This window comes from Acanthaster planci, linkage group LG19 (genome assembly GCF_054643075.1).
Source record: "Acanthaster planci isolate LZ-2023a linkage group LG19, COTS_SCS, whole genome shotgun sequence".
Lineage (NCBI taxonomy): Eukaryota > Metazoa > Echinodermata > Asteroidea > Valvatida > Acanthasteridae > Acanthaster > Acanthaster planci.
In genome coordinates this window covers 3,559,905-3,587,883 of record NC_141795.1, presented here as the reverse complement: position 1 = coordinate 3,587,883, position 27,979 = coordinate 3,559,905, and the positions used below count along the sequence as shown (strand labels likewise).

The following is a 27,979-nucleotide window of genomic DNA, read 5'->3' as shown; positions in this document are numbered from 1 at the left end:
AAGTATGCAAAATCACATTCGGATAAGACTTGAAGGTTTGCAAGGTGAGGAAAGCAACACTAGCGCTCAGAATTGACTGCATGTGACCATCCTGGTAGTTTAAGAGTTTCTCTAGGAGATTCTTGGTTCTCGATGACTCGCAAAAGAAATGCATTACATGCAATGGTAAACTTAAAGGAACAACACACCACAGCTGCTTGTAGTGACTTTTAATTTTTAAAAATGTAGAAGAGACAGTTAGGTAATCCATGATGTAAAAAAAAACATTTCAGACAAAGAATAAAAATTTACAATTACATTAACACTTCACTGCAAGAAAACACGGTGTGCACTTCGCGCATGCCTCACAATTATGGTCTAGATCAGGTTTCACATTACGGTTCACATTGACACCGCAAGACAACTGACCATAGACTTGTTATAATTCAATGCCAATAATGTCGATAATAACATTACGCCGTGGAGGAAGGACACAGGAGTTTGAACTGCCCAGACTGTAGCATTTGGCCAATTACCGCTTTCTGGCATGACCGATATGTCCACAGCCAGAGCGCAGCGAATGCTTGCTGTGCACCACCCGTTTCACAGCCATAAGCCCCCTTTGAACCCCATGATCCTCGCCACAATTTGTCGCTGGTAATCTGCATCCTTAAAACGTTGTGTACAGCAGTTTAGGAAAATTCTTGCAATCGTTGGTGCTTGGCACGATCTAACAACATCAAATTTAATACTTGCTCAGTTGCTTTTATTATTAGGCTGTGTACCCGAAGTGTTCATGTGTAGTTATTGCCCCAATCGAACGTTTTTTTCTAGAGTATTTTGGTAATAAATAGCCTAATTGTTTATAACTAAGGTATTTTATGAGATCTCATGATCACTCCTTGTGATGAAACAGCACATTTTGTTATTCGTGAACTTAGGCTCACAAGTGGTCAACATATTGTTGGCCAGTCTAGGCCACATTTGTACAAAGACTTTAAAACTTGATATTTTGGAGTGACAAAATAAAATTAAAAATATTGCATCAACAATGGAAAGGTGCATCAAAATCTGAAAGGAAAATTATTCACGACGGCAAAATGTAATGTTAAATATTGTTTCTTTTTCCTACTCACTGCGATAAATTGTAGTTAATAGCAAAGAAAACACCACAATTATTGCTACGATGTTACTGGCCCCAATTGTTCGGCTTAGCTGCAAGAAGTAATTAGGCATTTTGGGAATGTTTACTATCGTTCGTCTGACTGGGCGCTCGGCGGCGATGATCATCGAGCACTTTGATATGACAGACATGTAACTCCTGTATCCTTCCTCCATGGTTGCACTAAACCCTAAATTCCGAAGACGTCACTTTAATTTCTGTACACTTGCTGGAACCTGAAATTGCCATCTTCATCTTAGGTTATTCCTGAAAAGTACTGCAAATTTTCAACATCACCACTAACATTACTTCCACGATTTGTAACTCACACTGGTCTTGCTAGACTAACAGTCGATTGTGACCCAGATAGTACAGTAAACTGCAGACTGATTTTTTCCCTTTCAAGACATCTTGTACTCTCAGAGGTCCTGGGGGCGAATCTTTCACACAGATGATTAAAATTTGATTTCGCAATGACTCACAATGACTTTGGTTTGCACTCAACCTTTAGAAATTGGGAGTAAATATCAGGCTTGACACTGAGGGATAACTCCCCCATTGTTCTAAAACACACTTTACTTATAACTAGCAAGGGTGCCACGACATTCCTGAAAGTGATTGTTCTTATTCCATTCTGAAGCAAAACGGCATTTTGTGACCTGTAGTCTGAATGCACGTGTTGCGTGTCTTGAGAGATTTCAGTGAATATCAACAAACAACCAAAATGTTTAAACTTTGGGAAAAAAAGATTAAATGTTTTAAAATAGTACAATGAGAACAATTTTCGCAATATGAAAACGCAGCACAGCCACAATATATACATTTTGTACAATCATTTCAACAATTCAAGCAATGCAGCCAATTTTTACCTGATTGAAAGTTAATGCATGCACAGTGCCATGAAAACCAACATTGTTGGCCTTGTTCCAGCTGTATATGAATATTACAAAGCAAATTGTGGACTTGCTTGTTATAGGCCTAACTCGACTTGGTCAAAAAGCGACGTACGTATGTACCCGTCTACGTTTCCAAAGATCAAAAAGGTCGTTTCATGTACTTGATCCAGGATTTCATTGCCACAGCATGTGATGGTTACACGACGAAGGTCGGTGCATCTGCTGGGAGTGCAAGCCTCAAACAAGTTGGGCATGAGATCACTTCACGCTCCCAAGGTATTCAGTAATAACGGAGGCACTTGGACAAACACATAGAAATGATGTCACGATAAAAATCATAACTGGTAACACCAAATGTACCGTAATCCAACACAATATTGGGACCTACCTATCTCACGCATCAACATGCATTTATGGGACTATTCACACATCAAATTCAGCGAGTTAGCAAGCCACAGATGCCGGTATCTCAAACTGCATAATGGGGACTGAATCAAGTGATGTTAATTTGTCGAGTGTCGTATGGAAGCAATATATTATACTCGGTATGAAATGGAGACCATTCTGCTGACGTGTCAAGAATATGAACAAGATAGTGTTCGATTTTCAGACAATCCTGACTTTTTAACATACGCTTTCAGATGCAGCCTTCTATGCAATACACTCACTTTTTTAAAAAGTTTAACACAGCCTTTTTTATCGCATACAACTACTTGCAGCAATAAAAACGCTATTCTAAAATGATGGTGCAGGATCATGATAACGGTGTAAACTCTCAATATTCCTATAAATAAAAATCGCAGAACTTGTACAAACGCTTATTAATATGAGGCTAGTCGTATGTTGGTATAAGGGGAAAATTTAAACTTTTTCCATCTCGTACAATTCGGAGGCAGTGAAGATCCTCCGTCCAGCAAAGAAATTTCTTAAGTTCCTCAGCCTGTCCCCTCGTGACAGCTTGGCGCCGCTCAGGTTCTTCATCTTGGAGGCCTTTGGGTGCCAGACCATGGTCATGCCATTGGCCGTCAGCTGGAGCTGCATGCAGAGCAGAGACACACCCCAGAGGATGGAGGGGACGTTGAGCAGCCACATACCCCACAGCCAGCCGTGCTGGTGGACGATGGCCACCCCCACATCCCACAGGGCTTGGCCTGGGTACAGAAGGCGCAGGTACTGGACAGAGTAGACCAGGAAGAGAACTTGAGACAGCAGGGCCAGGAAGATGAGAAGGACGAAGTGCCGGTGGTTGTCTTTGGCGATGCAGCGGAGAAGGAAGAGGCAGTGATGATCCATATTCAGCATGCATTGTTCACAGAGCTTACAGTGCTTTGTGCGCTCTGGGATGACAATCTTAAAGAGGGACAAAGGAAAAGACAACATACACGATACGTTACAAAAAAAAACTCGCCTAAAAAGGATCGCATTTATTTAATTATAGACGAAATTTGAACAAAGTCAAACCAATTTTTGAGATTTTTGCACAATGCAGGTGATTGAACTCCATTTTTTGAGTAAAGCATATCTGAATACAGCTTTACCTACGAGAAAAGAAGTATGCTGTAAATGTACGTTTTTAATGAGTTCAAGTGGGTTCATACTTTAGTTTTTCAGCACACAGAATTTTGAGATTGAAACGTTTCTCCACAAGGAATTTGGAAATAATTGCTGAAAAGTTGAAGCAAGGCACAGTAGGCCCACTTGTCCTATACCTCACAAGGACCGCAGTATTCATCGTACTTGACCTCTCCCGATGCTACATGTCTGATGTTGAGAAACGGTTCATCTATGGAGGGACCAGCCTTAGAAAATGTACACTTGCCCGCGTCACGGACCAGCAGCACCACGTACAAGTACACGATGCACAAGAGCACTGGTAGGTCAATCAAGACGTGGATGAACGAGTTGACTGGCCATAGAAGTGGACAGATTGGTCAAGGGTACAATACACCAATGCATGAATGCAAGGCCCACCAATACCAACACACGTACCCGGTACCCAAAGTCGTACCAAGTCATGTTTATACATGTAGTAGTATGTTCGGCTGGCTGTGTTGTAGCTCAAAACGATCCCCGTGGTCAAAATATTCATTCCTGGGCGAGACCTTTCGATTGTTTCTAGGTACCTGTATAAAATGACTGTCGAATGCAGATCTTCATTAAATGTGTTCTGGGCCACATGTTAAGTACTAAAACGTAACCCTATCCCTCCCTGTCTGATTTCCCGATCTACCTCTTATCCTTGCGTCTGTGAATCCCTTTTAAAGCTTTTTCAGTGGAAGTATTTTTTCCAGAATGAAAATCTAACCTGCTTCTTTCGGGAAAAAATATCTTCTTGACAAACGTTTACAGTGCGGTGTCCTAGCAGGTGGTTAATGAGAAACATGACAACTTATGGTGTCAAGGATATCTGGGAGCACCTTCCAGCAGAAACAGAGTAGTGTGTGAAAGAGGCCGGCCACAAAGGCACCACAGTACACAGGATTGGACCACCTAAAATGGCGGGAAATCGAATGAAAGTATTAACGTTCTCACAATGATTCCATTGTGCTTATTTTGCGATAGCCTGACAAACCTAAATATGAACGATGCGTTTGTTTCATAAATGCCGCCTTCGGCATTTCCTGGTGTCATAAACACCACAAATAATATAATTCTTTGTTGTTTTGATGACACTGAAGTCATTTCAATTTGTCAAAATTTAACGGACTCAACTGAAAAGGCACACATTACACCTCACGACCACAGCAATTATCAAAATTTGACAAAAACATGTACTTGCTGTACAGTCGTCAATGTCAATAAAAGAAAAGTCTGATTTACAAAACTGATAGTAATCCCTGCGATACAATGGTATACAGTCACTGATTACAAAACTACATGTGCCATTGTATCATTTGTATCATCTGTATCATTTGTGGAATCCAACAAACCGAGGTTGTTGGGTGGTGAAGATAACTTCATCAATAACGCAAGAGGTTGTGGGTTCAAGTTCCACTGGGCAGGTCTGTAAGGCTTTCCTCACAGGCTTTCGGACGCCATTACCAAAGCCACAATCCCCTACCTGGATATGTGCCTCAGCCGGTGGCCCTGGTTACCAATGTAGAATGCCAGAAAACAGGTGGCTACTGTGATGAAGAGAGCCCCGAAGCGGGGTACTACCAAGTGGACTAAAAGAATGAGGGCAAAGAAATGGGCCGGCATGGTCAGCATGAAGTACCAGGTGAAGAGGGGGCCCTTGGGGGGCAAATGAGGAGTCTTGGAGTCCGCCCAGTAACTCAGCTCCTTGAACAAATATTGATGGCTGGCAAAAGAAGGGGACATCGAGACCATGTTAATCGCAAACTTTTGTTAACAGTATGAAATTTTCATCTCTCTAGCGCAAACTTTGAAATTTCAAACCATGAATCCGGGAAAATGAAATTGGTATTTACCCGGCGGATCGCCCCTCTACGAGTATCTGCAGCGGTGTCTGGCCCTGGTTGTTGGTGACTCGTAGCAAGCCACAGTTGCCACGCTGCAGGAGGATCCAGCAGGCCTCGCTCAGCGCGTTGATGCACGCTATATGCAGCGGTGTGTTGCCGTTATTATCAGTCCACGTGAGCTCTGATCTCTATGGCAGAACATTTCCACAAGGAAAATTCAAAGTATCAGCCGACTGATGAAACTGGGTCAGCCGTTTCAAAATTTCAGATTCTCATACTTTTAGTTGTATTTCTTTTTCTTAAAAAAGCAAAGAAAAATAAATGCAGAGCTACATGCATTGGCAATAATTTGTTAAACTTACGTCGTTCTTCAGCAGGTATTTCATGGCATCTTGGAAGCCTTGTAGACAAACTAGGTGCAGGGGAGTTTGACCACTGAGACAATGAAAACACAACCCTATTCACCCACAGGCTTTTGCGTATACATTGGAATGACTCCCGGTAACACATTTCTTTTGAAACTATTGTTATAAATAAATTGATTAAAGTTCATCAGTGCACGCATAATGTAACTGTTTTTGTCAAGCAAGGTGTTTTCACGCTTAAGCAAATTGGCCGTTGCTTTTAACCGCTCTTCTCATTCCCACAATGCATGGGTTTCAATTTACGATGTAAAAGAAACACGACTATTGTGACGTTACCAATCTATCACAGGCTAACTGAACAATTCAAACTCTTTTCAGGGCTCTGCTGATCTATTGCGACACGATACATGTACACATGGATTTGTCTCAAATGTAACCCTTGCCCTGTGCTGTTAGCCCTTCTGAAACACATCCGATTTGTGGTGTGCACGAACGTTGCTCAGGAAAACGATCCTTTACTCGACGTCGTGGTAACTTACTTGCCATCTCTGTCATGAAATGCCATGCCATGCACCTCGGACAAGTAGTGTAGGGTTAAGCTGTAACCAAGGAAAGAAACAGGCTGTGAAGCCGTCCAACATGAACGTCTCCACGTCAAAAGCAATCTCACACTGCCAAATGGAGAGGGTTACAATCATATTTTGCAGGGAAACAGAGCTTATGAGGCAAATGCTGATGAGTAATCGAACGCAAAATATAATATGAGGCACTGAAATTGTACACTGAAGGGAGTGTGCGTCAAAATGCCTCGCAATAAATAGTAAGGATATGTAATAGAAGTTCAAGTAGCTTCGCACTTCCTTTAAGGCAAGTTACAATGCTGCTAAATAAAATAATTTTTATTCCAACTGTGCTGCAAAGTTGGTAGCAGAAGTCTTGTCCACATGTATAGGGGCGTGTGATAAACCTACTGTTCACACATGTGCATGCAACTGGAGTTGTGGGCATGTTTGTATGTGTTGTCTGGGCTACATGCATTTAGCATCCAAAACGGATACGGTGATGTTGTACATCAAACCACTTACACAGAGCCTCCTGCTGCAGCATGATGGAGACAGTTCCTCCCAGCAAAGTCTCTGTGCCACACATCACCTTTGATCTCAGCCTCCTCCAGCATGGCATGAATATTCACGAGGGCCCCTCGTTTACACGCGTAGTGGAGCGGTGTCTCTCCGTAGTCGTTGGGCTCGTTGACGCTGGCTCCATGGTCCAGCAGGAGGCGAGTGATTTTTGGATCACCACGGAGTCCCGCTTTGTGTAGAGGCGTCAAACCGTGCCAGCCTTGATAGCAAAGACATGGAGACTGAAAATTATTTCTGTTATTACCCCCCCCCCCACCTCATTCCTTTCCAATATCTTCATGAAGTAACAGGTTCAACCCCCCCCCCCAAAAAAAAAAAAACCACAGAGGGAGCCAGACGGTCCATTTCCAAGCATCAAGAGTAATTGTTGCACCCGCCGTTTTGGTACCATGGCATCATCTGCAGACCCATAAAATGTTTCGACTGACCGAAATTTGGGCCGTTTGCTTCATATTATACGGTTTCATTTTCTTGCCGGCCATAAACCATTCGGTATTAGCATTCCATTATTATCTGCATGGGCGACAAGCAGGCAATACATTTTAGCTACTAGCACACCGTAACAGTCAAACATTTTTTCTTCAGAAATTGTTTAATTTATTGTCTTCATCTCGCAATCTGCTGCAAACTATATGGTAGAGCAGTGTTTAAAAGCTGAATATTTTTGGCTCCTCAAAAAAGAGGACACAGAAACTCGATACAACACAAGTGCTATGTGCTTGTCTCGTACTCGTTATTAAGAAAATACAATGCATGCCTCGTGTTACCAACATCTTCTGTGGCTTGGGCCGGTTTCATTTGTTTCAGTAATTGCCAAGAGATCACGTGTCACGACAGGACCTCAAGCAATAAAATGGGAGTCCTACATTATATTAAAGGATCCTTCTTTTGATTAGCTGCTCTGTAAAATCGCATCCGGGTGGCACCGTTACTGGTGTTTGGTCCTATATTCTCGGGGAAAAAACTCTACAAACCTGTCTTCAAGAGTTTGACATATTCCAAAGTTCAAAACTTGTGTGGCGTGCCCAAATCTCAGTGTAACCGGAACAAAAGTCACCAAATGGTTATCAGCTGCAGAGTTGGAAAACAAACTGTGTAAATAGTAGTCATTTTCGTTCAAACGGTCTACAGAATAAGAACTATGAAATGGTGTCTGTCTTTAACTTACGACCAAAAAATCTATGGTGTCAGCTTGTACCCTTGCTGTAGGGTACATCTACAACGATACGGAAGATAGATACGGAACTGACACGTGAAGAAAAAACTTCATTAGTTCTCGTATTGTGGAAAAAGGTCGATGTACCATCGATTTTCTCTAAGCGTTGCAAATTTCACACTGTATAAAGTAAGATCCTTTATTCCACAAGTTTGGATTCTGAGAAGAAACCATGACAACGTATACGCCAAGTTATACATGTACCGACGGGTAATAGTTGCAATACTGCCCCAAATGGCTGTGCCCTTTTTAATGTGTGAATTTAATTAAATTAATTAAATTCAAACGCGAGTAGAGTTTTGTCTCCCGAGTAGAAATTGCCACAGGAACTGGTTAATTAATTATTGATTGCAACAGTTACTACAGGATGAATCATTGACAGTAGAATAGTCATATAAACATCCAATTTTGTTTCTGGCAAGGCCGAAAGTAAAACTCGCAAAACATACACCACATGCTGTACATGAACATATGTATTTTTAAAATTGTGTCCAAAAATGTGGGGTTTTTGTAATGAAAAGGAAAGATTCTTCAGAGCTGCTCTTAGCTTGCCATGCTTTTCGCACTGTGGATTTTCAGTCCGATTTGTCTGGGCACCGTGAGCCATTGCGTGCGCAACCACGATTTCACGCAAGAAGACGTTATCCACGACGCGGCTTACACGTGCGTGGGTCTGAAAGTGCGATAAAAGGTCAAAGGTCAACCAGTACGCTTAAATGTTAGCTTGGAGCCACATTATACTCCTCAACAGAAAGTTGAAGCCCGTGACGTTCGGAAAGTTTAACCACGACGTTCACCTGTCCATTTTAGAACGGATCAGCAGGCTAAACCTAAAAGATACTAACCTAAGAGACTGTTTGAAGCACAGCACTGGAGTGCAGGACGAAACTCAATCGACCAAAGTTGGTTTCAATCCCCCCGATTATTTCTGAACGGCAATAAACAAAACTCACAAGTACCTAAACACGTACTGACGGGGTGCCACTGCCACGGTTTTCGTGTAGATTTTACCTCTAAACACATCGCAACATATATTTACTGCTCAGGGAATACGCCGACGGCCTACAAGTAACGGCCCCAATATACTTCCACGGTATCGAAATCTATCAACCTACAATTCGCAATTATCAACTATTTCTGTCTCCAATCACTATATCGATTCAAGACACTTCTGATACTGCATGTTTCAGCGCTGAATTCTACAAACAGAAACCATGGTAATGGGAAAAAGACAGGTAAAAGATTAGAACAGGTGTAACTCATTTACAGGAGAACGATCACGAATTGCTATTATGTGACTAACGAGCCAGTTCAGTATTCCAACTGCGCATGCCAACTATGAGGCTATTCGGGAACAGCTAGGCGCACGCGATAGTCTGCCCTTTCAGTGCAGTGTCTTAACTTTTGAAATTCCGAACTGGCTGATCGGTGTGACATCCAAGAGAGTGACAAAGGATTCATTTGGCAACAACTACCTGTTACAGCAGTTCGTAGATTCAGTTGCTTCGAAATATAAGATAAAACACACAAGAACGTTGCCTTGCCAGTGTCCTACTTGTAGAACTCGATACGGCCTCTTTGAGTACGATAATTAACCACAGAGTACCGAAGAATGTCATTTTCGATGGTGTCTGAGAGCCGTACCCATATCGGGCACAATATGACCGTTGTTTGGGCATCAGTACTGTTTCTGTCTTTCATGGCAAAAACCGGCCACTGTGACTGTCTCCATCCTGAGATCACTCCAACTTTTTACTCTGCAAGCAGCCATACTTTTCAAGGCCATGTATATCACATGAAAATGGCATCATCGGTGGTGATCTGTGGGCGAGATTGTTCCATTGCCCCCCAGTGTGCATCATTTAACTACTTTACCAGCAGCCGTATTTGTGAACTAAACAATAAAACAAGACTACAAAGCCAGTGGGCCTTTGTCAAGATGGAAGGAAGCGTGTACTTTGATAAAAACTATGAAACTTCTTTCTTGCCAGCGCCCTCTGTCAGAAAGTACACGAGCTGCTTGAAATTACTGAGAGCTGGTTTCAAAGGCAGTGGCGTCTACACTATTCACCCTTCTGGTATAGTTGACGGCTTACAAGTTTACTGCGACATGGAGACTGATGAGGGAGGCTGGATCGTGTTCCAACGTCGCGAGGACGGCTCTGTCGACTTCTACCGTAATTGGACTGACTACCAAACAGGCTTTGGTAATTTGTCTGGCGAGTTCTGGCTTGGCAACGACATCTTACGAAACCTCACTGACTCGGAACCGTGGCAGCTGAGAGTAGAACTCGGAGACTGGGAAGGCGGTGCAGCCTGGACGCAGTATGGTAGGTTTCGCGTTTCTGGACAGCAATACACACTTGATATTGGCGCATACAATACAAAAAGTACAGCAGGTGACTCCTTGACGGATCACAACACATATCCATTTACAACACAGGATCAGGATAACGATGTAAGCGCTATTTTTAACTGTGCACAGATTTACTGGGGTGCATGGTGGTTCAAATCTTGCTTCAACTCCAACCTAAATGGCCAATACCACTGCCAACAGCCGGACGCTGGATTTTTCGGTTTACAATGGAAATCCTGGAAAACCAATCAACGTTATTCCCTGAAGCACACTGAAATGAAAATACGAGAAAATCAGTAAATATTAGTTTACCGACTTTCAGATACACATGTATCAATATCATACTCTATTTTGACGCAGCTTGATGTCACAATTATTTTGAACAAAAAGTTCACAGCTTAAAAGACTCCCTGCATGATGAAGAAAACCACTTTGGCATGTGTAACTGTGACAAGGCCAGACCTGGGGGGGACGAGGGCATGTCCCTCAAGATTAAAGGTAGTGTACACCGTTGGATTTTTGGTCGTCATTTCACAAGATTGGCTGATTACGGTGTATAATATTCACTGCAACTTACATTCCACTGACTTGTTTCACCTTTGGGTCAACTGCTTTGTAAAACATCGAGAAAACAGCGCCGCATTTTCAACGATCACATCGAAGATCTTGTATCTTGCTTAAAATCTATAAATTACAGGGCTTTCGGAGTAAGCGAACGCGACATTCGCGGGGTCAGGCTGGGAGACAGACATGACAGATTCTCTTTCCCTTAAAAAGGAGCAGTTTTCAACGGCCAGGGGTAATCAGTGAATTTACCTTGGAGTAATGCGCCCCTTCGACAATGTACCATTGCGGATTCATGAAAAAAATTCATCCAGAAACGCAGTCGACTCGTGTCTGTGACACTAATTTCGAATCAGCCTATAATTATGATAATGCACGCGTGCGCACGCGATCATGCTTAATAACCACACTTTCACGTCGGTTTACACGTCAATGAAAGTCTAAAAACTTCATTATTAGTTGACTATCTGATAATTATTAGCAAAGACGAAAATATGTCTTGAGACACGGGAAGTTAACGCGTGGAAATCGTACTTTTTGTTGAAAATCCTTTCACCCGGCAACTAAACAGCCACCATATTTGGATCACACTATTATGTTCTAGGGGTGATTCTGAATTTGCAAAGTTTGGGCGTTGAGAAAGTGTTTTCCTTAAATAAAATGAAACTTCACACTGATCCAATTTATTTCGTACTTTACATCTTACACTCATGTTCCCATAATTACAATGCGTTTGGTGAATTTTTTTCGGTATATTTTAAACTGCTTTTGGTTTTACCAGTTCATTAATGGAGACTCCCACAACATCTGCAAACATTACACACAAGAAAATCGGCGCCTCTCAAAGAATGTGATTTGCGAAGTGAAATGAACTCTGACACGATGGTCGGCAAACTATCGTTTGCACGGCCATGTAAAGTGGCTATGTTTTCCAAGTACGTAGATGGTAGCTCGCGATGCTTTCATTGATGATACAGGTTACCAGGGAAACCAACGTGTGTATCGGCAACTAATGACTATCTTGAACTTTTGGTAATTTGCAATGAAAACACCTGTAAGTCATAAATCATCATACGTGTACCTACGAAACAGCCTAATTAATGGCTCAATTACTTCAATCATTCCAAACCCATCCCCCGAAAAAAAATTTCCTGTGGAGGACGTTGCTGTTAAGAACGAGAAACGTTCAGAGGCACAGGGACTATAAAAAAAATGGCTTACAGTAAAACGATGCAATGCATTAATTGCTGAGCTACTTCAGAGCTGGACATAGTTGGTGTATCATCACACCACTGATAATAAATTGGGAAGATTCTCCGAATCAAAGCAGAAATCAAAAGAGCAACTTATGGCTTCACTGACTGACTAGCATTACAGCACAGCCACTAACAGCATTCGGGGTGTAACCTGGTAACGTATGTGCAGCAGAGGATTCTTGAAAGCAAGATAAAGAACAAGTACTACATATACATGTATATCCATTATATGCGAGATGTTCGAGCAGTTAAGCACAAAAACTTCCACAAGTATCGACTAGTCTCTGCAGGCATGTATTACACATGTAAAGAACGCGCAGTCAGAACAATGAGCGAGCTCCTAGTGCATGTCACACTGTTTCTGGCTTTTATGGTGCATAACTGCCGCTGTGAATGTCCACTTCTATTCACTCCAAGATCTTTTCCTGTAGACAATCAAACAAATCAAACCTTTCAGGGTTTGGGGTATTACATGAAGACCGTGTCTTCTGTGGTGGACTGTGGGCGCGACTGCTCTATGGACCCTCAATGTGCATCATTCAACTACTATAACAGCAGCCGCCTTTGTGAACTAAAGAATACGACAAAAATCTACAGACTGTGCGCCTCTGTTGAGAGGCCGGAAAGTTTCCACCTCGATGACAGATGTAGGAATAGGTATGACACTTCTCTTTTGACGGCACCCTACGTCAAGTACACAAGCTGCGAAGGGTTACTGAGAGCTGGATATCACTGCAATGGTATCTATACGATCTATCCTTCTGGCATGGCTCAGGGCTTGCAGGTTTATTGTGACATGGAGAATGACGGAGGAGGCTGGACCGTGTTCCAGCGACGTCAAGACGGCTCTGTTGACTTTAACCGTAACTGGGCAAAATACAAAATTGGCTTTGGTGATTTATGCGGCGAGTTCTGGTTGGGGAATGAAGCTCTACGCATCCTGACTGAATCTGGACGGTGGCAGCTGAGGGTGAACCTCGGAGACTGGGAGGGTAGAACAGCTTGGGCAGAATACGGTAAGTTTAGTACCTCGGGCCAGAAATACACACTCAATATTGGTTCATATAATATCTCGAGTACAGCAGGTGACTCGTTAGGCGAACACAATTCTAAATATTTTTCAACATGGGATATGGATAATGATATAGCTGATGGAAACTGTGCACTGATATTTAAAAGTGCTTGGTGGTTCAACACATGTTTCAGTTGCAACCTAAATGGTGAATACCGGTTCCACCAGCCAACGTCTGAACTGCAGGGCATACAATGGAAATCTTGGAATCAAAGACCTAATTATTCTTTGAAACAAAGTGAAATGAAAATAAGGGAATTTCGTCAGCGGCAGTAACAATTTAACACGGTTTAAGGACATCATGACGTTTACACTATCAAAAATTGTTTGACAACTTTGATGCCCAATTTTAAGACTGTAACATCATTTGGAGGATGGCGATCTACACTTAAAGGAAATCTGGTAAATGATGAGCAAAAATTTATACATCATTTAAATATGAAGCCCACATTTCATAAGCAAGCAGATGCAATGAAAGCATCAAATGCAAGAAACTGTGCCCATGTAATCATTAACTACGCAGATCTTGTGTAAGCCGTTCCCTGACAAGAATTATTTATCTTTCTTATGTGTGGTCAAATACCAAGGTCTCCTCTGTTTTCAAATTAAAGAGATCCGTCAAAGATAATGTTATTTTTGTGAAGAAATACAGGAGGGCAAATTCTATCCACTTTGTAAAAGCTGTTTACCAATGAAGGCGTATTTAGAATTTGTTTCGTTGATATGTAAACTCATAACGTGTTCATGGCGAGTGCAAATATCAGGATACACTTGCCTAGAAATACATGTAGCTTCAACACAGAAATAAAATGAAAAAAAAAAGACTATGCAGACTTGTCTCCTGTGGTTCTAGTATGCAGCAATTCTATATCGTGCAATACCTCCCTGAGCCATTTGAAATAAAATGCATGTACATGTAACCCCATGATTCACAAAACTGTAGGATCATAAAGGTCATGTTGAATTTTTTTTCTCAAATAGCCAACGGCAGTTAGGTTTTATGTATACATGCCAGTGTACATAAACGCCTACATGTATATTCATGTTAACGTCTTCAGTTATTACAATGAATGTACATGGTTAACATGACCGAATTTACTCCATTTAGAATGTCATTAGTCTACGTACATGTACATGTATATGCAATGAGTAGAACAAGACAGTTCTAAGGGTATCTCCACGGCTTGACTGATGGCAGAGGCATTTACCACGGCCTTCGTCGTATCTGAAGCCAAATTAAACTCTGCATGTACATACATGTACACGTATAATTTAACCATGCTACCAACATTAATTAGCAACTTATTAGCTACAAGCAAATGGTAATCTATCACAGAAAATTGTTCAGTTATTAAAACACACTCCATGTTGGCTCATACAGTGTCTTGGGAATTGCAGGTACTGTAACTTGTTGGGAGATCTCAACACATGTATCTATATTTACAGCACGGGATCTGGATACATGTCGTGATTATCACATGTACGATTACAGTGCACACATAATTACACAGTGCATGGTTCAAAGCATGCTTTACATGGAAATCATGGCAAAATTACAGCCCTTATTCCCCAAAGCACAGCGAGTTGGAACAAAAGGGCACCAACGAGATACAATGCCAATCAGATTACTGATGTGCTGGGTACCGTAAATCTACTTTATTTTTGGCAAACAATTGAAACACACTTTGCTATTTGAGGATGCAATGTTTATTTGAAGTTTGATACCCACTATAGGTCACGTGACTTAGCAGGCGCACTAAGTCTATTTAAAGGTTTTTCAGAAGTTTTTAAGCAAAATTGGGGACTATAAATATGTGGTACTTTGCCTGCAGGTAAGCTGTAAATTCTAAAGAGAATGTCAATCTTGCACAAGTACATAGGGCACAGAAATATTTCAACGATACTGTAGGCCCTACTGTCTTGGAAAAAAAACATTCTTAAACGAAGAGATCGTACCGCGCAAGAAAACTAATCACGTAGACTCCATTTAAAGGTGTTAATGGGGAGTTTCAGTTTTATTTATTCAGTTATCAATGACTTTGTTTTCAATGAGTGTTTGCGTCTCCTCATGAGTGTAAATCTGTCTTTAAGATGAGATCTTGGCTCATCTGATAATATCCAGTAGGTCTCTTAAACTGGTGGTCAGCTCAAGTATCTGTATAGAAATCATTTTAAATTGTATTAATGTTTTTATTGTGATTACATGTATTCTATAGAGTGATAATCAGTAATCAGCCCTGTGTAATATTCAGCGGTTTATAGTGATTTTTCATCTGTGTATAGTCATCACTGTACATTGTGTATACTAATGATTGGTAATAAACTCTGTGTAGTAATCATTGTCAAGTTGTATTTACATGTACTTGCACAGTAAAGTGATAATTTATCCCTGTATAACGATCATTGTAAACTGGTATTCGTCTGTTTAGAGTAATTTTTGTCTCTGGAAAGCTCCGTGTAGTATTTAGCCGTATATTTGAAGTATTCATCTCTGTACAGCTATCGCTGCAAAGTGTTATGAATCTCTTTAGAGTGATATCTCATATATGTAAAGTGATCACTGGTATTAAGCTCTGTGTAGTATTCAGACGTGCCCAGTGAGTATTCATTGCTGTACATGTATAGCAATCAGTGTTAGCTACTTCAGAGTGATATTTCATCTCAATAGTGTAAACATCTATGCTGAGTTCTGCTTAATATTCAGCTGTGTGAGTATTCGCCCTGTATATTTATTACTATAAATTACCATTCATCAGTGTAAAGCGATCAATCGTATTCAATCCAGTAGAGTGAACTAGAATGCATAGAGTACTTTGTTACGTTTACTGGCATTCAAATTCGTGTAACGGTCATTCTGTATAGAAATTGGTATTTTTTCTGTAAATTGATATTCAAATCTGAGGAGCAAACATTGTAAACTGGTATCCAACTTGGTTGTGCATGCATTTAGCCCTGTTCTGTGATATGAATGTTTGTACGTGTATAGTGACAGTTCATATCTTCTGAGTAATCATTCCTCCGTTAGCACTATCGAGAATTTGTATTCAACTGTTTAAAGTGATCACCGTAAACGTCTTCAACTTTGCGTTGTAAACTGCACATTATGTATTTTTGCTCTGTATCGCAGTTTACTGTTGCAATCATTCCAAACCAGTATTTAGCTAGTAAATTTATTGCAAACTTTTAGTTGTTGGAAAGTGTATCACTGTAAAAAAAATTCCAATTTGGTTTTATCTCGTCTACATAAGTTATGATCATTGTGAATTGACATATTCTCTCCAGACTTGTGGTGATCCTTGTAAAATTTCTTTCATTCCCAATTCAAAGTGTATCAGCAATTAGACGTGAAAGTACAGTAGAAGTCAAGAAAAATTTCCATGAGCCCTTAACCGTATTAATTTTAGTTTGTTGCGATTTGCTTTCATACATGTAGAAATAAAATTGGTCTGAGATATTGCAAGGGAAATACGTGTATAGCATACATGTAGTTGGATAATATGGCATGTTCAAGGATTAGTTATATGCCTGTGCATTGCTAAAAATATCATAATGTGAATGAAATTTGACTCTCATGTTAAGCTGGCCTCAGATCTTACAACGACAACCATCCACTTCAATGAATTTAGAGCAATGTGAAATAAGACAGAAGCTCACAGAAATGTAGCGTTGATGTTTTCAAATCAATGATGCACCCAGTTTTTTAAAAGTAGCCAAAACTACATGCACATTTGTACAAAAGAAGTAATTTATAACTTTACATGAAGTTTGGAATACACTTTATGTAACTTGGATTTTTAGCATGAATTTCAATGAAGTTTAAGGTTTTAACTAGAAAAAAGGACTGTTTTAACAAACTAGTCCGGATCTCAATGTGCGCTGTAACTTTAATGTTCGATGTTAGGCACCGTACTGTAAAAGCAAAATACCGATGCTAAACATGTATGTACAAAAATTTTTAATACCAACTTGGGTCGGACATGTAGATTTCAGGCAAAATTCCAAGTTTCAGGCACAGCATACACGTACATAATATGCAGATTCAACACATCTAGTCAAAGTCCTATTGTTCTTGAATGTACTGAAGGACATGCACGTTATCATTTTTACGGGTCATGTCAAACTGCAGGAAATGTTTAAGTCAATCTGAAGAGGTAACATTGTTTATGAATAAAGCACAATTCAAGCTCGGTAAATCTCTTTTCAATTTGTGTCTGCCTACATTTGCTTAAGTTTGCAATGGGGCTTTGTACTGACGATGTGACACTTTGTAATACACCGAGTGCACTTTCCCACAAACCAGTCGGGGCTCACGGTCTGCTGAATTCCAAAGGGAAGCTCACATGTAAATAAAGTGTCGTCATCAGTTCAGAGCTCTATTTCAATTGTTGAATGTGTGTTATTATGTGGTTAATCAGAAGTCACTGCGAGAATGTATGGTATGGCAGTTACAATGGGCGGAAATGTGCTGTACCTTAAGCCCTGATAAAACTAACAAGGTTGATGGAGTACACAATTACCTTTATTCATCCAAGTAAATAACAGCACCTTGTGGCTGTGTCCGCCTTCAGTGTTTGAAAAATACTAATAGTAAAGTGCAGTATTGTACTAACCTGCATAGCAAAACTGGCGCCGGTAACACCCCCTGGCCTATTCACAACCTAGTCAACTTGCCCCTGGTCAACTTACTCCCTGCAACTAACTACCAGTTCTCCCCTACCAACTTGTCCTCCCACCATTTTATGCCTTTCACACCCCCATCCCCTACCCCCTGGCTGCCCCCCCCCCAGGTTAACTGGTAATCTTGCTTCCTCGCCATCTTAGCTTGGCCTACTCCTTGGCCAACTTAGTTGTCTGGTTTAGGACATATGTTAATAAGGCTGGGCCTACCAACCTCATTATTTGCGACTGGCATAAGTCTCAACACTACATTTTGTGGGTACGCAAATATTGAGATGGGCCAAAACTTTGAAAAAACACCATTTTGTTTCAAAAGCGGGTGAGAATATTGTACTTTTCTCCCATCCCCCTTCTTTTATCAATCAAGTAAAGCTTGACTGGTATCAGTGTGGGGTTCGTAGGAACGAGACCAATCTCCGATTCAACAAAACTTGCCTTTACCGAGGGTTGCTGCTTCATCTTCTTAGAACCTCATTAATAATTAAGAGGTCCTTCGGACTTGGCAAATTACCCTGTTATTACAGGAACCTTATGAAAACAAAAGATTGGGACCTAAACTTTCCTTGTTATAAGCAAAATCTTGTATTAACAGTGCTCTTATTGACAAGGTTCAACTGTAGTCACTACTACAAATAGAGGGCCTCAAGGCACAAAACAATTTGCATTTTCTCCAAAAATAATGAATTTGGGCCTGGCCTACATAGTACATATACATGTAGGCCTACAGCACAAAATTTGAAAAAATGACAAAAATTGTCTGTGATGACTGTCAAACTCTGTGCACATGGCTTGGAAATGGCAGACATGACTTGAAATGGCTGATTTACATTTAACGTTAGGCCTAACGTTTAATAAACTTAAGTGACAAAATCTTTGTCAGAGCCAAAAATAAACTGGGTGTCCACAAACACTTGTGTATTTATTACCATTTAAGCCTACATTTACCATAACTGCCATGTCAACAATTTAACGTTAGTCATGTTTGTTATCACTGATAAGCACGATTATATGAGTATCACCTTTTCTGTGGACAGCATCCGGGTCCTCTTCAAGAATTTGGATGATTTCATCGTACCCGTGGAAATTGTGAACAGCATCTGCGAGCGACACTTTCTTGCGTTCGGTCACAGTCGCAAAATTAGCATACGGCTTGGTACCAATTGGGGGTAGATCCATTCTTGATTTCAAAAACCAGATCGATGCAACTACGATGGCAAACGTTACATGTACAGTGCACGAAGACCCTCAACCATGGGCGCAGCCATGTTTTGGGGGGAAAATAATGTCATCGTTTATGTGCGCGCGAGCATGCGCGGGTGCGACGGCCGTCGATGTGCTGAGCAACGCGAGGTGGCGCTCGTCAATATTTGCGTTCCCTCCGCGCACGTACATACGAATTCACAGACATCCCGCAGTCTGGTCCACTAGACGTAATGCGGCTGCATCCGAATCTCTTGTCTAGAGCTAGGTCTAGGTCTTCGCCCCATTGGAAATGCGTGGAGACGCGTAGACAATAGACCTAGCCGTAGCTCTTGAAGCCCGTTTCGGACTCGGCACGGCCTACGTGTAATATTACACACCGAGGGCGCTGCATATGCACAGGCAAAGTGGTGCTACAGTTGTACATGTATGTAGCACGTGTGCAATTCAGTGTAACTTCTTCGCATTTCGATTGAAGCAGATCAAAGAAGTCTCAGCTGCTGAAAAGGTTTGGTCTTTTCCTTCCTCCCTCCATCAGTTGTAAAGTGTAGCTATTTTCAATCAATTTACGTTTGTCTTGAATCTGTAATTTTGTCACTGTTTGTACCTCATACCTAGAGCCTTAGCACCCATGATCGTACGTACATGTGCGGCCGCGGCCGCACGGACTACCGCAACAATACCATGACTACACCTTTGAGCTTTGAGACACGAGGGGCCCAAGCTGTGCAGCTCAGTTGATTACTATAAAATTTGCCATTCGCTCAATACGATCTCTAAGCGTAATTTTTAAGAGTTCCATAATTGGTGGTATCACATTCAGAACTCTTTCCATCCAACAATGATATGATCATGGAGGTAGTCTAACATGACTGGGCTGCATGAAAAAACCCACAGCATTATGAACTCATAAAAAGTTGGCCCAGCACAGTAGGCATGTAGGGCCGTAAGGCTATGTCTTACAGTTCCTGAAGTAGGAGGCTCTTGCCATGCCTAACATTACGTAGCCTGTGGCTCTAGGAGTCTGACAACTTTTTGTCACGATCTGTTAATAGGAAACAGATCACGATAGTTCCCTTGTTTATACGTCATTCATCCTGTTTACATCAAAGAGAAGGCAGAGGCTAAGAATATTTCATTAATCTTTTCCAAATTCTCAAGGGCCAACCCGTGTCGGATATAATTACTGAAAAGTAATGTCGGTAATGATTTATTTTGCAATTTTTTATCTTCTTTTGAAGTGTTTTGGTGTTTTTCTTTGCCATTTTTTTTTCAGCAGTAACTCAATCCCACCATGAATGGCCAATCAGGTCTTCACCATGTCACCAGCGATGACAAGAAGAAGAAGCGACAGCGGCTGAAGAAGTTGCAGGCCGATATCAAACAACAGGTGGAGTTTTACTTCAGTGATTCTAACCTGCGTAAAGATCGTTTCCTTAAGCAGGAAATTGACAAGTCTGAAGATGGATGTGAGTACCGTGCAGGCGATTCACAATGCACTGCCGCCACCAAGAGGTTGTCACGGAGAGGCCATTTTTCAAGTTTATGGTCAACAACAAAATGGCTGACTTGCCGCAATTTCCATTCAGTGAGCGAATGTCAATACACAGTTTCAGGAAATGTGTGATTGATCGGAGCATTTTGTGCCTCACAAAAACCCGTCATTAATCAACACTAATACCCTAAACACTTCCAAATCTTTAAACCTACTCGACAAAAACAGTGGGACTAATTCAACGCACCAAGAACTTTTGTTGGATGTCCCACAATGCACCGTGAAAAAGGTCTCTCTGTGGCAGCCGCTTGGTGGCACATGCTTATGTGAATTGTCGGTATTAGTAGAGGCAAGATTTTCTTAAGTTCACATCAGAAATGATAATAACAGCCTGTCAGGGCATCACTGTCCCTAGATAATTTCATTTCAGATTGGGATGAAGATGGTGTTATTCAAGTGTACTGACAAATACTGCCTTTTGATCTTCCTTTGTCCCTTTTTTCCTCTAGGGTATTTTGAAGCTGAGCCCCACAATGCCTTGTCACTATTTATGTAGCAATATGGACTGACAACAAGACAGTTACAATCCTTTTCTTATCCACCTGACTACATGATCTAACAACTTACCAGTTCCTCCTGTTTTTTCTGCTATTTTTCCTGTGGTACTTTGAACTAAGTGGTATTTTGTGCTTCTCCTGACAGATGTTAACATTGCAACCATCGCAAACTTCAACCGAATGCGGAATCTCACCACGGACGAATCGCTGATAGCCAGGGCACTGCGGGACTCTGATTTGCTCAAGGTAAGACTACCCTTAAGATAAGCTGGTAGGATTTGCGATAATGCTGTGGCAAAGAAATCTCTTTCGGCAAGAAGTGTGGTGCTGAAAAGAACAGGTGGTGTGGGCTTAACATTTCGACCAGTATCTGGCCATCTTCTGGAGAAATGGTGGACTGGTCGGAGGAGGGGTGGAGTAGCATTGGATGATAACTAAACAGTGGGTTGGTGCTGAAGAATCTCATTGGCTGGTCTGCTGTCTTTAGAATGTTGGTCACTTAGATGTGACAGAGTATGCTCATTATGATGTGTCGTCAGTACCAGGTGGGGCATAGCAGCCCCATGTGCTGAATAGTAGGTGGACTCTGGTGGAGTACATGTGGATCCTCTCTATTCACGTTCATCCTGCCCACAACCCGGGATACACTGAAGTTGACTTAAACTCAGCTTTCAAAACTGAGTACATGTACTTGCATCATTCAGCAGACGCGTGTGCAATTTTCCTAAGGCATGCACCAAGACATTGGGGCAATGTCTAATGTTCTTTTTTTGGGTGTTCCCTCGCTAGGTTAGCGAAGACAAGACCAAGCTGCGGCGAAAGACACCGGTTGAGGAACCGAAATACAACATTGACGATGTCACTGTCTTTGTGGTAAATCAATGAATAGATTATGATTTTGAAACTGTGCCTGCTGGATTGTCCGAAATTGTGCTTTGTGGACTGTGAACAGTCATCCATTTTGTGACGGTATCTAATGTTGAAAGGACCACCCTCTTTTTGGTGCTGGAGGTGAAAAGAATAAGTACTGAAGAGTTTGTAAATCGCAGTACTAGTCTCGTTTCTCCTGTTTTTATCAAGGAAAACCTGCCTCACAATGTTGACCATGACATGCTTCAGAAGGCCTTCAGCCCTTGCGGTATCATCGACTACATCAGCCTGCCGAGATACAAGAAGACTGGCGATCCCAAGAAGTTTGCATTTATCGAGTTTGCAACTCCTGAAGGGGCAGTGAAAGCCTGCAAGGTGAAAACATGGAGGCTTATTTTCATTGACTTAATCAGGAAAAAACTGGAGCAATACACTTACAATTCGTTACCATTAATTTATCTTAGTGTGGTCTTTTTACACATCCACTGTCCATTTGTTCTAAATCTTTAAAGTTAACTGTCTAGTCTTTCCCAACATTACTCTAATTAGTAATTTTGTTTATCTTTCAAGCTCTTAAATAACCCTCCAAGAGACAAGCCTAAACCTGACGGTCACTTTCCAACAACACGGAAAGGGCGTCTGATACTACCACAGCAGGCAGAGGCATCTGAGCTGCCACTGAAGAGCATGAAGTTAGAGAAGTACGGCAAACAGAAAGTAAGCAAAAGGAAGAGGGAGGCAAGTGGAATGGAAGAGACATCTCCAGAAGCCAAGAAGGAGCAGATACCCAAAAAGAAGGAGGCATCTTCATCAAACAGGAAGCGGAACATTAGTGAAGAAACCAAGGAAGAGACTGAGAACAGAGGACAGCTTGAGAAGAAGGCTAAGACGAAAGCAGAGGCATCTCAGGGAGAGGTTTCAAAGAAGCATGATCAGCAGCCCTGTATTAAAACCAATCAAAGGAAAGAACAGAAAATGGACTCCAGGAAGAGGAAGCACTCTGGAGGGGACGACACCCTTGAGAAATCATCACACGGCAGCAAAAACCACGAGGCCAGGTCACACAAAGATGATAAGTCAGACATGGGGGCCAAAGTTGAGAGGTCGGCTAGGGACACGACCAAGAAGGTTGCCGGCTCGGAAACTCATAAGAGGAAACGGGAAGATTCTGAAAGCAGCGGGGAGGCTTCAAAGGCCAAGAGGTCATCATCAGGTTCTCACAGAGACAAGGATGGTGTGGAGGATGGCAGGGATGCTAAGAGGAGGAGGGCGGAGTCAGAAATGGAAGAGGAGGATGGAGACAAGAAGAGGAAGAGAAGGAGCCGGAGTCGTAGAAACAAGAAGGAGGAAGGAAAAACTGCTCCTCTGATGCAGCTCAGAGTCATTCCTAAGTAAGCACAAGCTTTATAAACACTTGTAGTTAAAAGAAAAATGCACATTACGAGGGTAGAACTTTATAAGCCCTTTAACCCTAACCCCCGCTTGTCCTGCACTACAAAGCAAACTCCAACAGAGTGACTCGGAGTTTGAGTGATATGGTATGGATGGGTCTGTGCTGTGTAGGATGACTTGCACTGAACAGTCCCAAACCTGACAAAATCAAGCATAGTCCAACAATTGGTACAGCAAGCCAAACACTGCACATAATAAACCCTGTGTGTCCAACGCACACAAAATCCAACACCATCTCCCTGGGCCTTTCATCCCAAGTCTCATAAAATTCAACAAGTTCATCAGGTACAGTACCAAACCGGCCAAAACCTGCTGTCGGAATATGGCAGGTTTGGGGTAGTTGGTACATTTACATTGGAAATCAGTGCTCACTGCCAACACATAATGTCTGTGTTCCCACATAATGTCTAATTGAATTGTTTGATATGCCAAATGACAGGTGCCTTTTTGTGTTGCAGGTGTGAATCTGCGAATGGAGATCTTTTTTACAAATTTAAAACAACACATTTCAGTTTCATGTAGATGCAAGTCAAACAAAAAAAGTGTGTTTCTGCATCTTGCTTGCCATATTTGCAAGTGGTCCTGACACAAAATTCACAGTTGCTATTTCCCCACAAGAGAGTGCAGGACAAATGCATGTTTCACTTTCAGCCACTTTTTGAATGGCAGACGGTTATTTGGTCATGTGTGTAAATCTGGCTCGGTGATGATTACAGAAAGGAGTGGTTGGAATTGAAGGCGGAATATCTCACCCTTCAGAAGGCCAGCCGGCAGCAGATGAAACAAGCGCTTCAAGTAGAATGGGCCAAGAGAAAAGCACGACTAGAGTCACAGTCACCAGATAAGAAGGTACCAATGGGAGTTGAGGAGAAATAAGCTGTCTGAAATATCGCAGATCTTCTATGAGGTCTTTGTACATTGGGCTGTACTAGAAAAACAGAAGATAGTTTGCGAATGATAACTATTCGCAGAAGTCGATGGCCCAAATTTAGCATCTCGAAGCAGTCACAGTTATCCAGTCTACTAGTAGCAGGAATGTTGCAACCAAGAAATCTTTTTGCCGTCGTCCATTCCTTTTACTTCAGTGTCTACCCAAACTCTGCAGTGGTGTTCCACACACTGGGTGAAACCTACAAATGTTGGACCAGATGTTGCATTTGTTTTTACTTCGTTTGTTTTTTTTTCCACCAGGTAGCTGAAGTGAAATCCGCCGAGCCGGAGTTCCATCCCGGTGTAGTGGTCAAAATCAAGAGTGACAAGCCATTTGCGTCTCGCAAAGAAATCCGAGTAAGGAATGATGCTCTTGTAACTTGCATGTACAAGTAGCAGCTCCAGAACTCAAGATTCTGTTATCACGAGCTCCAACTGTGAAGAAATTTGTAAATATCCTTTCTAGCAAGTGTGATAGAATTGTGAAACAGGCCTGACCATTACTTTGTAATGATTTCTCACAGGAGCAGTTGGAAGGGATTTCCCCAGTGGCCTACATTGAGCTGAATGCTGGGGACACTGGCGGCTTCATACGACTGCAGTCTGCAGAGGGTGCACAGGCAGTACTTGGAAAAGCCGGCAGTCTTTCCAATGATGGTGGTTCAGTAGAACTGAACCTGTTGACAGGTGCTTATCGGCTGAACATTTTTGTTGGGTACATGTATTTATATACTAAATGTGTCTTCAATATATGCAGTATTGAAGACAGGTGTACAGAAATAGCCGTGAAAATGTTTGAGATTATGGGTAAAAGAACATGAACCACATTTTCCATAGGGCTCCTGTGAAAAAAAATCAGTCCCTTTTAAAAATGTTTGATGTTGCATGAATATTTAAGTCTTGAAAAAGTGAGGAATTTGTGAACTGGTCACTTTTAAAGTGTAGTAGTTTCCTTGCGTGTCTCCCTCATTACAGGAAAAGATGAGCAAAAGTACTGGGAGAAGCTTAGAGCTGATAGAGTGGCCAAACTGAGCTCTAGTAAGAAGAGGAAAAATAAGAAACGTGGCATCGAGCGGGTAAAACACAACTACATGTATTTCATAAAGAAAAGAAATAAGTCGAAGATCTTCTGGAATTAAGAGCATTCCAGTGGCTTAGATTCACTTTGGTCGCAGCAGAACTGTTTCAAGATTATCGTATGAGATGAATTGTTTTCACTTCATCCTTTTCAAGAATATTTTTGAATGACAGCTAAAAAAAAATCTGACACTCTAAACAAGAAACATGAAGGGCTTGTCAAGGGGAGTAAATTCCCATGATGATTAGAATTGGCCGAGAGTTGGTTTATTTAGAAAGCATAGGTGTTTTTGCCAATGTTGTACTTAGGAAAGCTGTGCAGTTTGTTCCTGAAATACCAATCTCTCATTTGGACAGATCAAGGAGAAGTCTGAGAGGGTCCTGGGCACTGGCAAATCTAAAGGGGACCGCATTGTCTTCGAGGGTGACGACTGAATAGATGCCTGAACACTGGCGACAAATTGGCTCCGTTGCCGTTATCAAGAATTGCTTCATTCTGTAGCAGCATCACGTTGCGAGACTACGGACTGATGGATGCAACGTGGGATTAGTTAAAGCTCAATTCGGTACATGTAAACACAAAAACCTCTCCTTTGATGATTGAGCTTAAATCTGTTATGGTGAACTTTTTGCATTGCATCCCAGCATAGTTAACTGTAGTATCTAAGCATATTTTTTTGTTGAGGTAAGATGGAGTCAAAATTTAAAACCAACTCGCACACAGATCATCGCTTGTTTTTACTTATTAACTCAGTTGTTGTTTTGACAGTGTTTGAGCGTGTTGTATGACGGATGCCGCAAGTCAGTGGCCTGGTTTCTCATACCATTTCCGGATAATTACTTTTCATCTTTCACTCAGTGTTGCTTTTATATTTAAAGTTGTATCCCTATGAACCTGGGTTTAAAAGTAGTTTAAGAAAAGTCAAATAACAAAGAAGAGGGAGGAACGAATCAAGATTACCATATTGAGACATCTTATAATAGCATAAAAACAGTTTGTTTATTTTGACCCTTCCTGTCGCAGTGCAACATCCTGAAGCAGGTCGTTCCATTTGCCAGTGTATTCATCATTCTGGAATCTTCAGGATTGTGCGAGTACATTTTTATTTGCACTGTAGCATTTTTGTGTATGTGGTCTGTTATGGATGACAGACTTGTACGTTTGCAATAAAACAGTTTCAATATCACAACTCTCCTTAATAGAATTGTAGGGTGTTGTCGATTGTCTCTGTGTTTGGTTTTGTTTACATTCCTTTAAGTAACACTGGGATAATTTGATCAGCTGGTCACCCAGGGGCCAATTTCATAGAGCTGCTTAGGCACGAAATTTGCGTAAGCGCAAGAAAATCTTGCTTGATAAATCAGGTAACCAGCCCAAACTGCGTGACATTGTTTTGGAATGGTATTTACCTGTCTTGATTAGCATTACTATCACATAGAGTTTTAGCTGGTAACCTTTGTTTTTTTAAGCAAGGTTTTTCATGCTTAAGCAAATTTTGTGCTTAAGCAGCTCTATGAAATTGGCCCTGCCAGATTGTAAAAGATAACCAATTGGAGTCTTTTGGATATGAACAAATATGACATCCTGCTACATATGCATTTGTATGAGGTCTGTTTAAATGGCCTTGGTTAATACAGTACTGTACACCGCACATTAGGCTCAAAAATAGAACTTCTGTTTCCTACAAGCCAGACCGATCAATTTTGCTACGTGAGGGAAAAAGAAAACACTTTCAACGTCTGCACTGATACTGATTGTAATTGCAACATATAGATATTCTGTAAGGTACAGGTCCACATTCGTCTTCAATCCCACAAATGATTTTGTTTGTCCCACATACTCCCGTTTGTCTAGCAATGAATGTTACAGTACACTTTACAACCTGTAGGCAAATTCTTAGGAGTCATTTCCAGCAATGCTTGATTCGCTAAAATTACATTCATTTACAACACTGCTTGGAGTCTATTTTATCTGTGGTCAAATCTTCATTTATTTATTCCGCACATGGAACTCTTCTGCCAGGTACCAAACGAAAAGTTGAGCGTTCACCTTAATTGGTGTACAGAGAGGCATGGGAATCATCCAATTCGGGGGGAAAAATAACTGCATGCTTACCTTTCCTTCGACGGTTCTTCGCAGCTGAGGGTAAGCCAGATGGTTGCAGCATGTAGGATGGAGGAAATAAAAGCACAATCCTCAACGGTTACAGATATCGGGCCAAATTCGCTAATTCGATCGATGCCTCTACCCATTCTGTTCTTCACAGAGAAGTCCAATGATATAACATCTG

The 27,979-nt window shown here is 41.4% G+C and overlaps 3 protein-coding genes and 1 pseudogene across 5 annotated transcripts; 3 read left to right on the top strand and 1 right to left on the bottom strand.

Moving 5' to 3' along the window:
- Positions 1 to 171: 171 nt before the first annotated feature.
- Positions 172 to 27,954, bottom strand: LOC110979787 (uncharacterized). 2 transcript variants are annotated; one of them, XM_022235971.2, is made up of 9 exons: positions 27,805 to 27,954; positions 6,910 to 7,165; positions 6,364 to 6,423; positions 5,822 to 5,894; positions 5,469 to 5,647; positions 5,099 to 5,338; positions 4,445 to 4,527; positions 3,747 to 3,955; positions 172 to 3,387 (listed from the first exon to the last, which is right to left on the bottom strand). In XM_022235971.2, exons 1-9 carry the CDS (start codon positions 27,854 to 27,856, stop codon positions 2,899 to 2,901), a joined length of 1,641 nt encoding a protein of 546 aa, XP_022091663.2. In that variant the 5' UTR covers positions 27,857 to 27,954; the 3' UTR covers positions 172 to 2,898. The 2 variants fall into 2 exon arrangements, with proteins under 2 accessions (XP_022091663.2, XP_022091576.2); XM_022235884.2 differs by lacking the exon at positions 27,805 to 27,954 and adding an exon at positions 19,127 to 19,410.
- On the top strand, positions 9,933 to 11,172 carry LOC147795961 (fibrinogen C domain-containing protein 1-like). Its single transcript, XM_087129866.1, has one exon. The coding sequence runs from the start codon at positions 9,978 to 9,980 to the stop codon at positions 10,836 to 10,838; it is 861 nt and encodes a 286-aa protein (XP_086985992.1). The 5' UTR covers positions 9,933 to 9,977; the 3' UTR covers positions 10,839 to 11,172.
- LOC110979902 (microfibril-associated glycoprotein 4 pseudogene) lies at positions 12,748 to 13,900 on the top strand (annotated as a pseudogene).
- Positions 19,524 to 26,893, top strand: larp7 (La ribonucleoprotein 7, transcriptional regulator). 2 transcript variants are annotated; one of them, XM_022235768.2, is made up of 11 exons: positions 19,524 to 19,815; positions 20,587 to 20,776; positions 21,505 to 21,605; positions 22,149 to 22,232; positions 22,440 to 22,604; positions 22,800 to 23,620; positions 24,398 to 24,530; positions 24,873 to 24,968; positions 25,136 to 25,298; positions 25,587 to 25,687; positions 26,046 to 26,893. In XM_022235768.2, the coding sequence occupies exons 2-11, from the start codon at positions 20,602 to 20,604 to the stop codon at positions 26,121 to 26,123; spliced, it is 1,917 nt and encodes a 638-aa protein (XP_022091460.2). In that variant the 5' UTR covers positions 19,524 to 19,815; positions 20,587 to 20,601; the 3' UTR covers positions 26,124 to 26,893. The 2 variants fall into 2 exon arrangements, with proteins under 2 accessions (XP_022091460.2, XP_022091380.2); XM_022235688.2 differs by having other exon boundaries at positions 20,584 to 20,776.
- Positions 27,955 to 27,979: the final 25 nt, after the last annotated feature.

Excerpts from the sequence above, each read along its gene's own strand:
- LOC147795961 (XM_087129866.1), top strand. The coding sequence starts at position 9,978 with ATGAAAATGGCATCATCGGTGGTGATCTGTGGGCGAGATTGTTCCATT.
- LOC110979787 (XM_022235884.2), bottom strand. The coding sequence starts at position 19,283 with ATGGATCTACCCCCAATTGGTACCAAGCCGTATGCTAATTTTGCGACT. Across the intron at positions 7,166-19,126 it reads GGATGCTGTCCACAGAAAAG|GCTGGCACGGTTTGACGCCT; the intron begins GTGATACTCATA and ends TTTGCTATCAAG. Across the intron at positions 3,956-4,444 it reads CTGCTGGAAGGTGCTCCCAG|TTCTATGGCCAGTCAACTCG; the intron begins ATATCCTTGACA and ends CAATCTGTCCAC.
- larp7 (XM_022235768.2), top strand. The coding sequence starts at position 20,602 with ATGAATGGCCAATCAGGTCTTCACCATGTCACCAGCGATGACAAGAAG. Across the intron at positions 21,606-22,148 it reads GGGACTCTGATTTGCTCAAG|GTTAGCGAAGACAAGACCAA; the intron begins GTAAGACTACCC and ends TTCCCTCGCTAG. Across the intron at positions 22,233-22,439 it reads ACGATGTCACTGTCTTTGTG|GAAAACCTGCCTCACAATGT; the intron begins GTAAATCAATGA and ends GTTTTTATCAAG.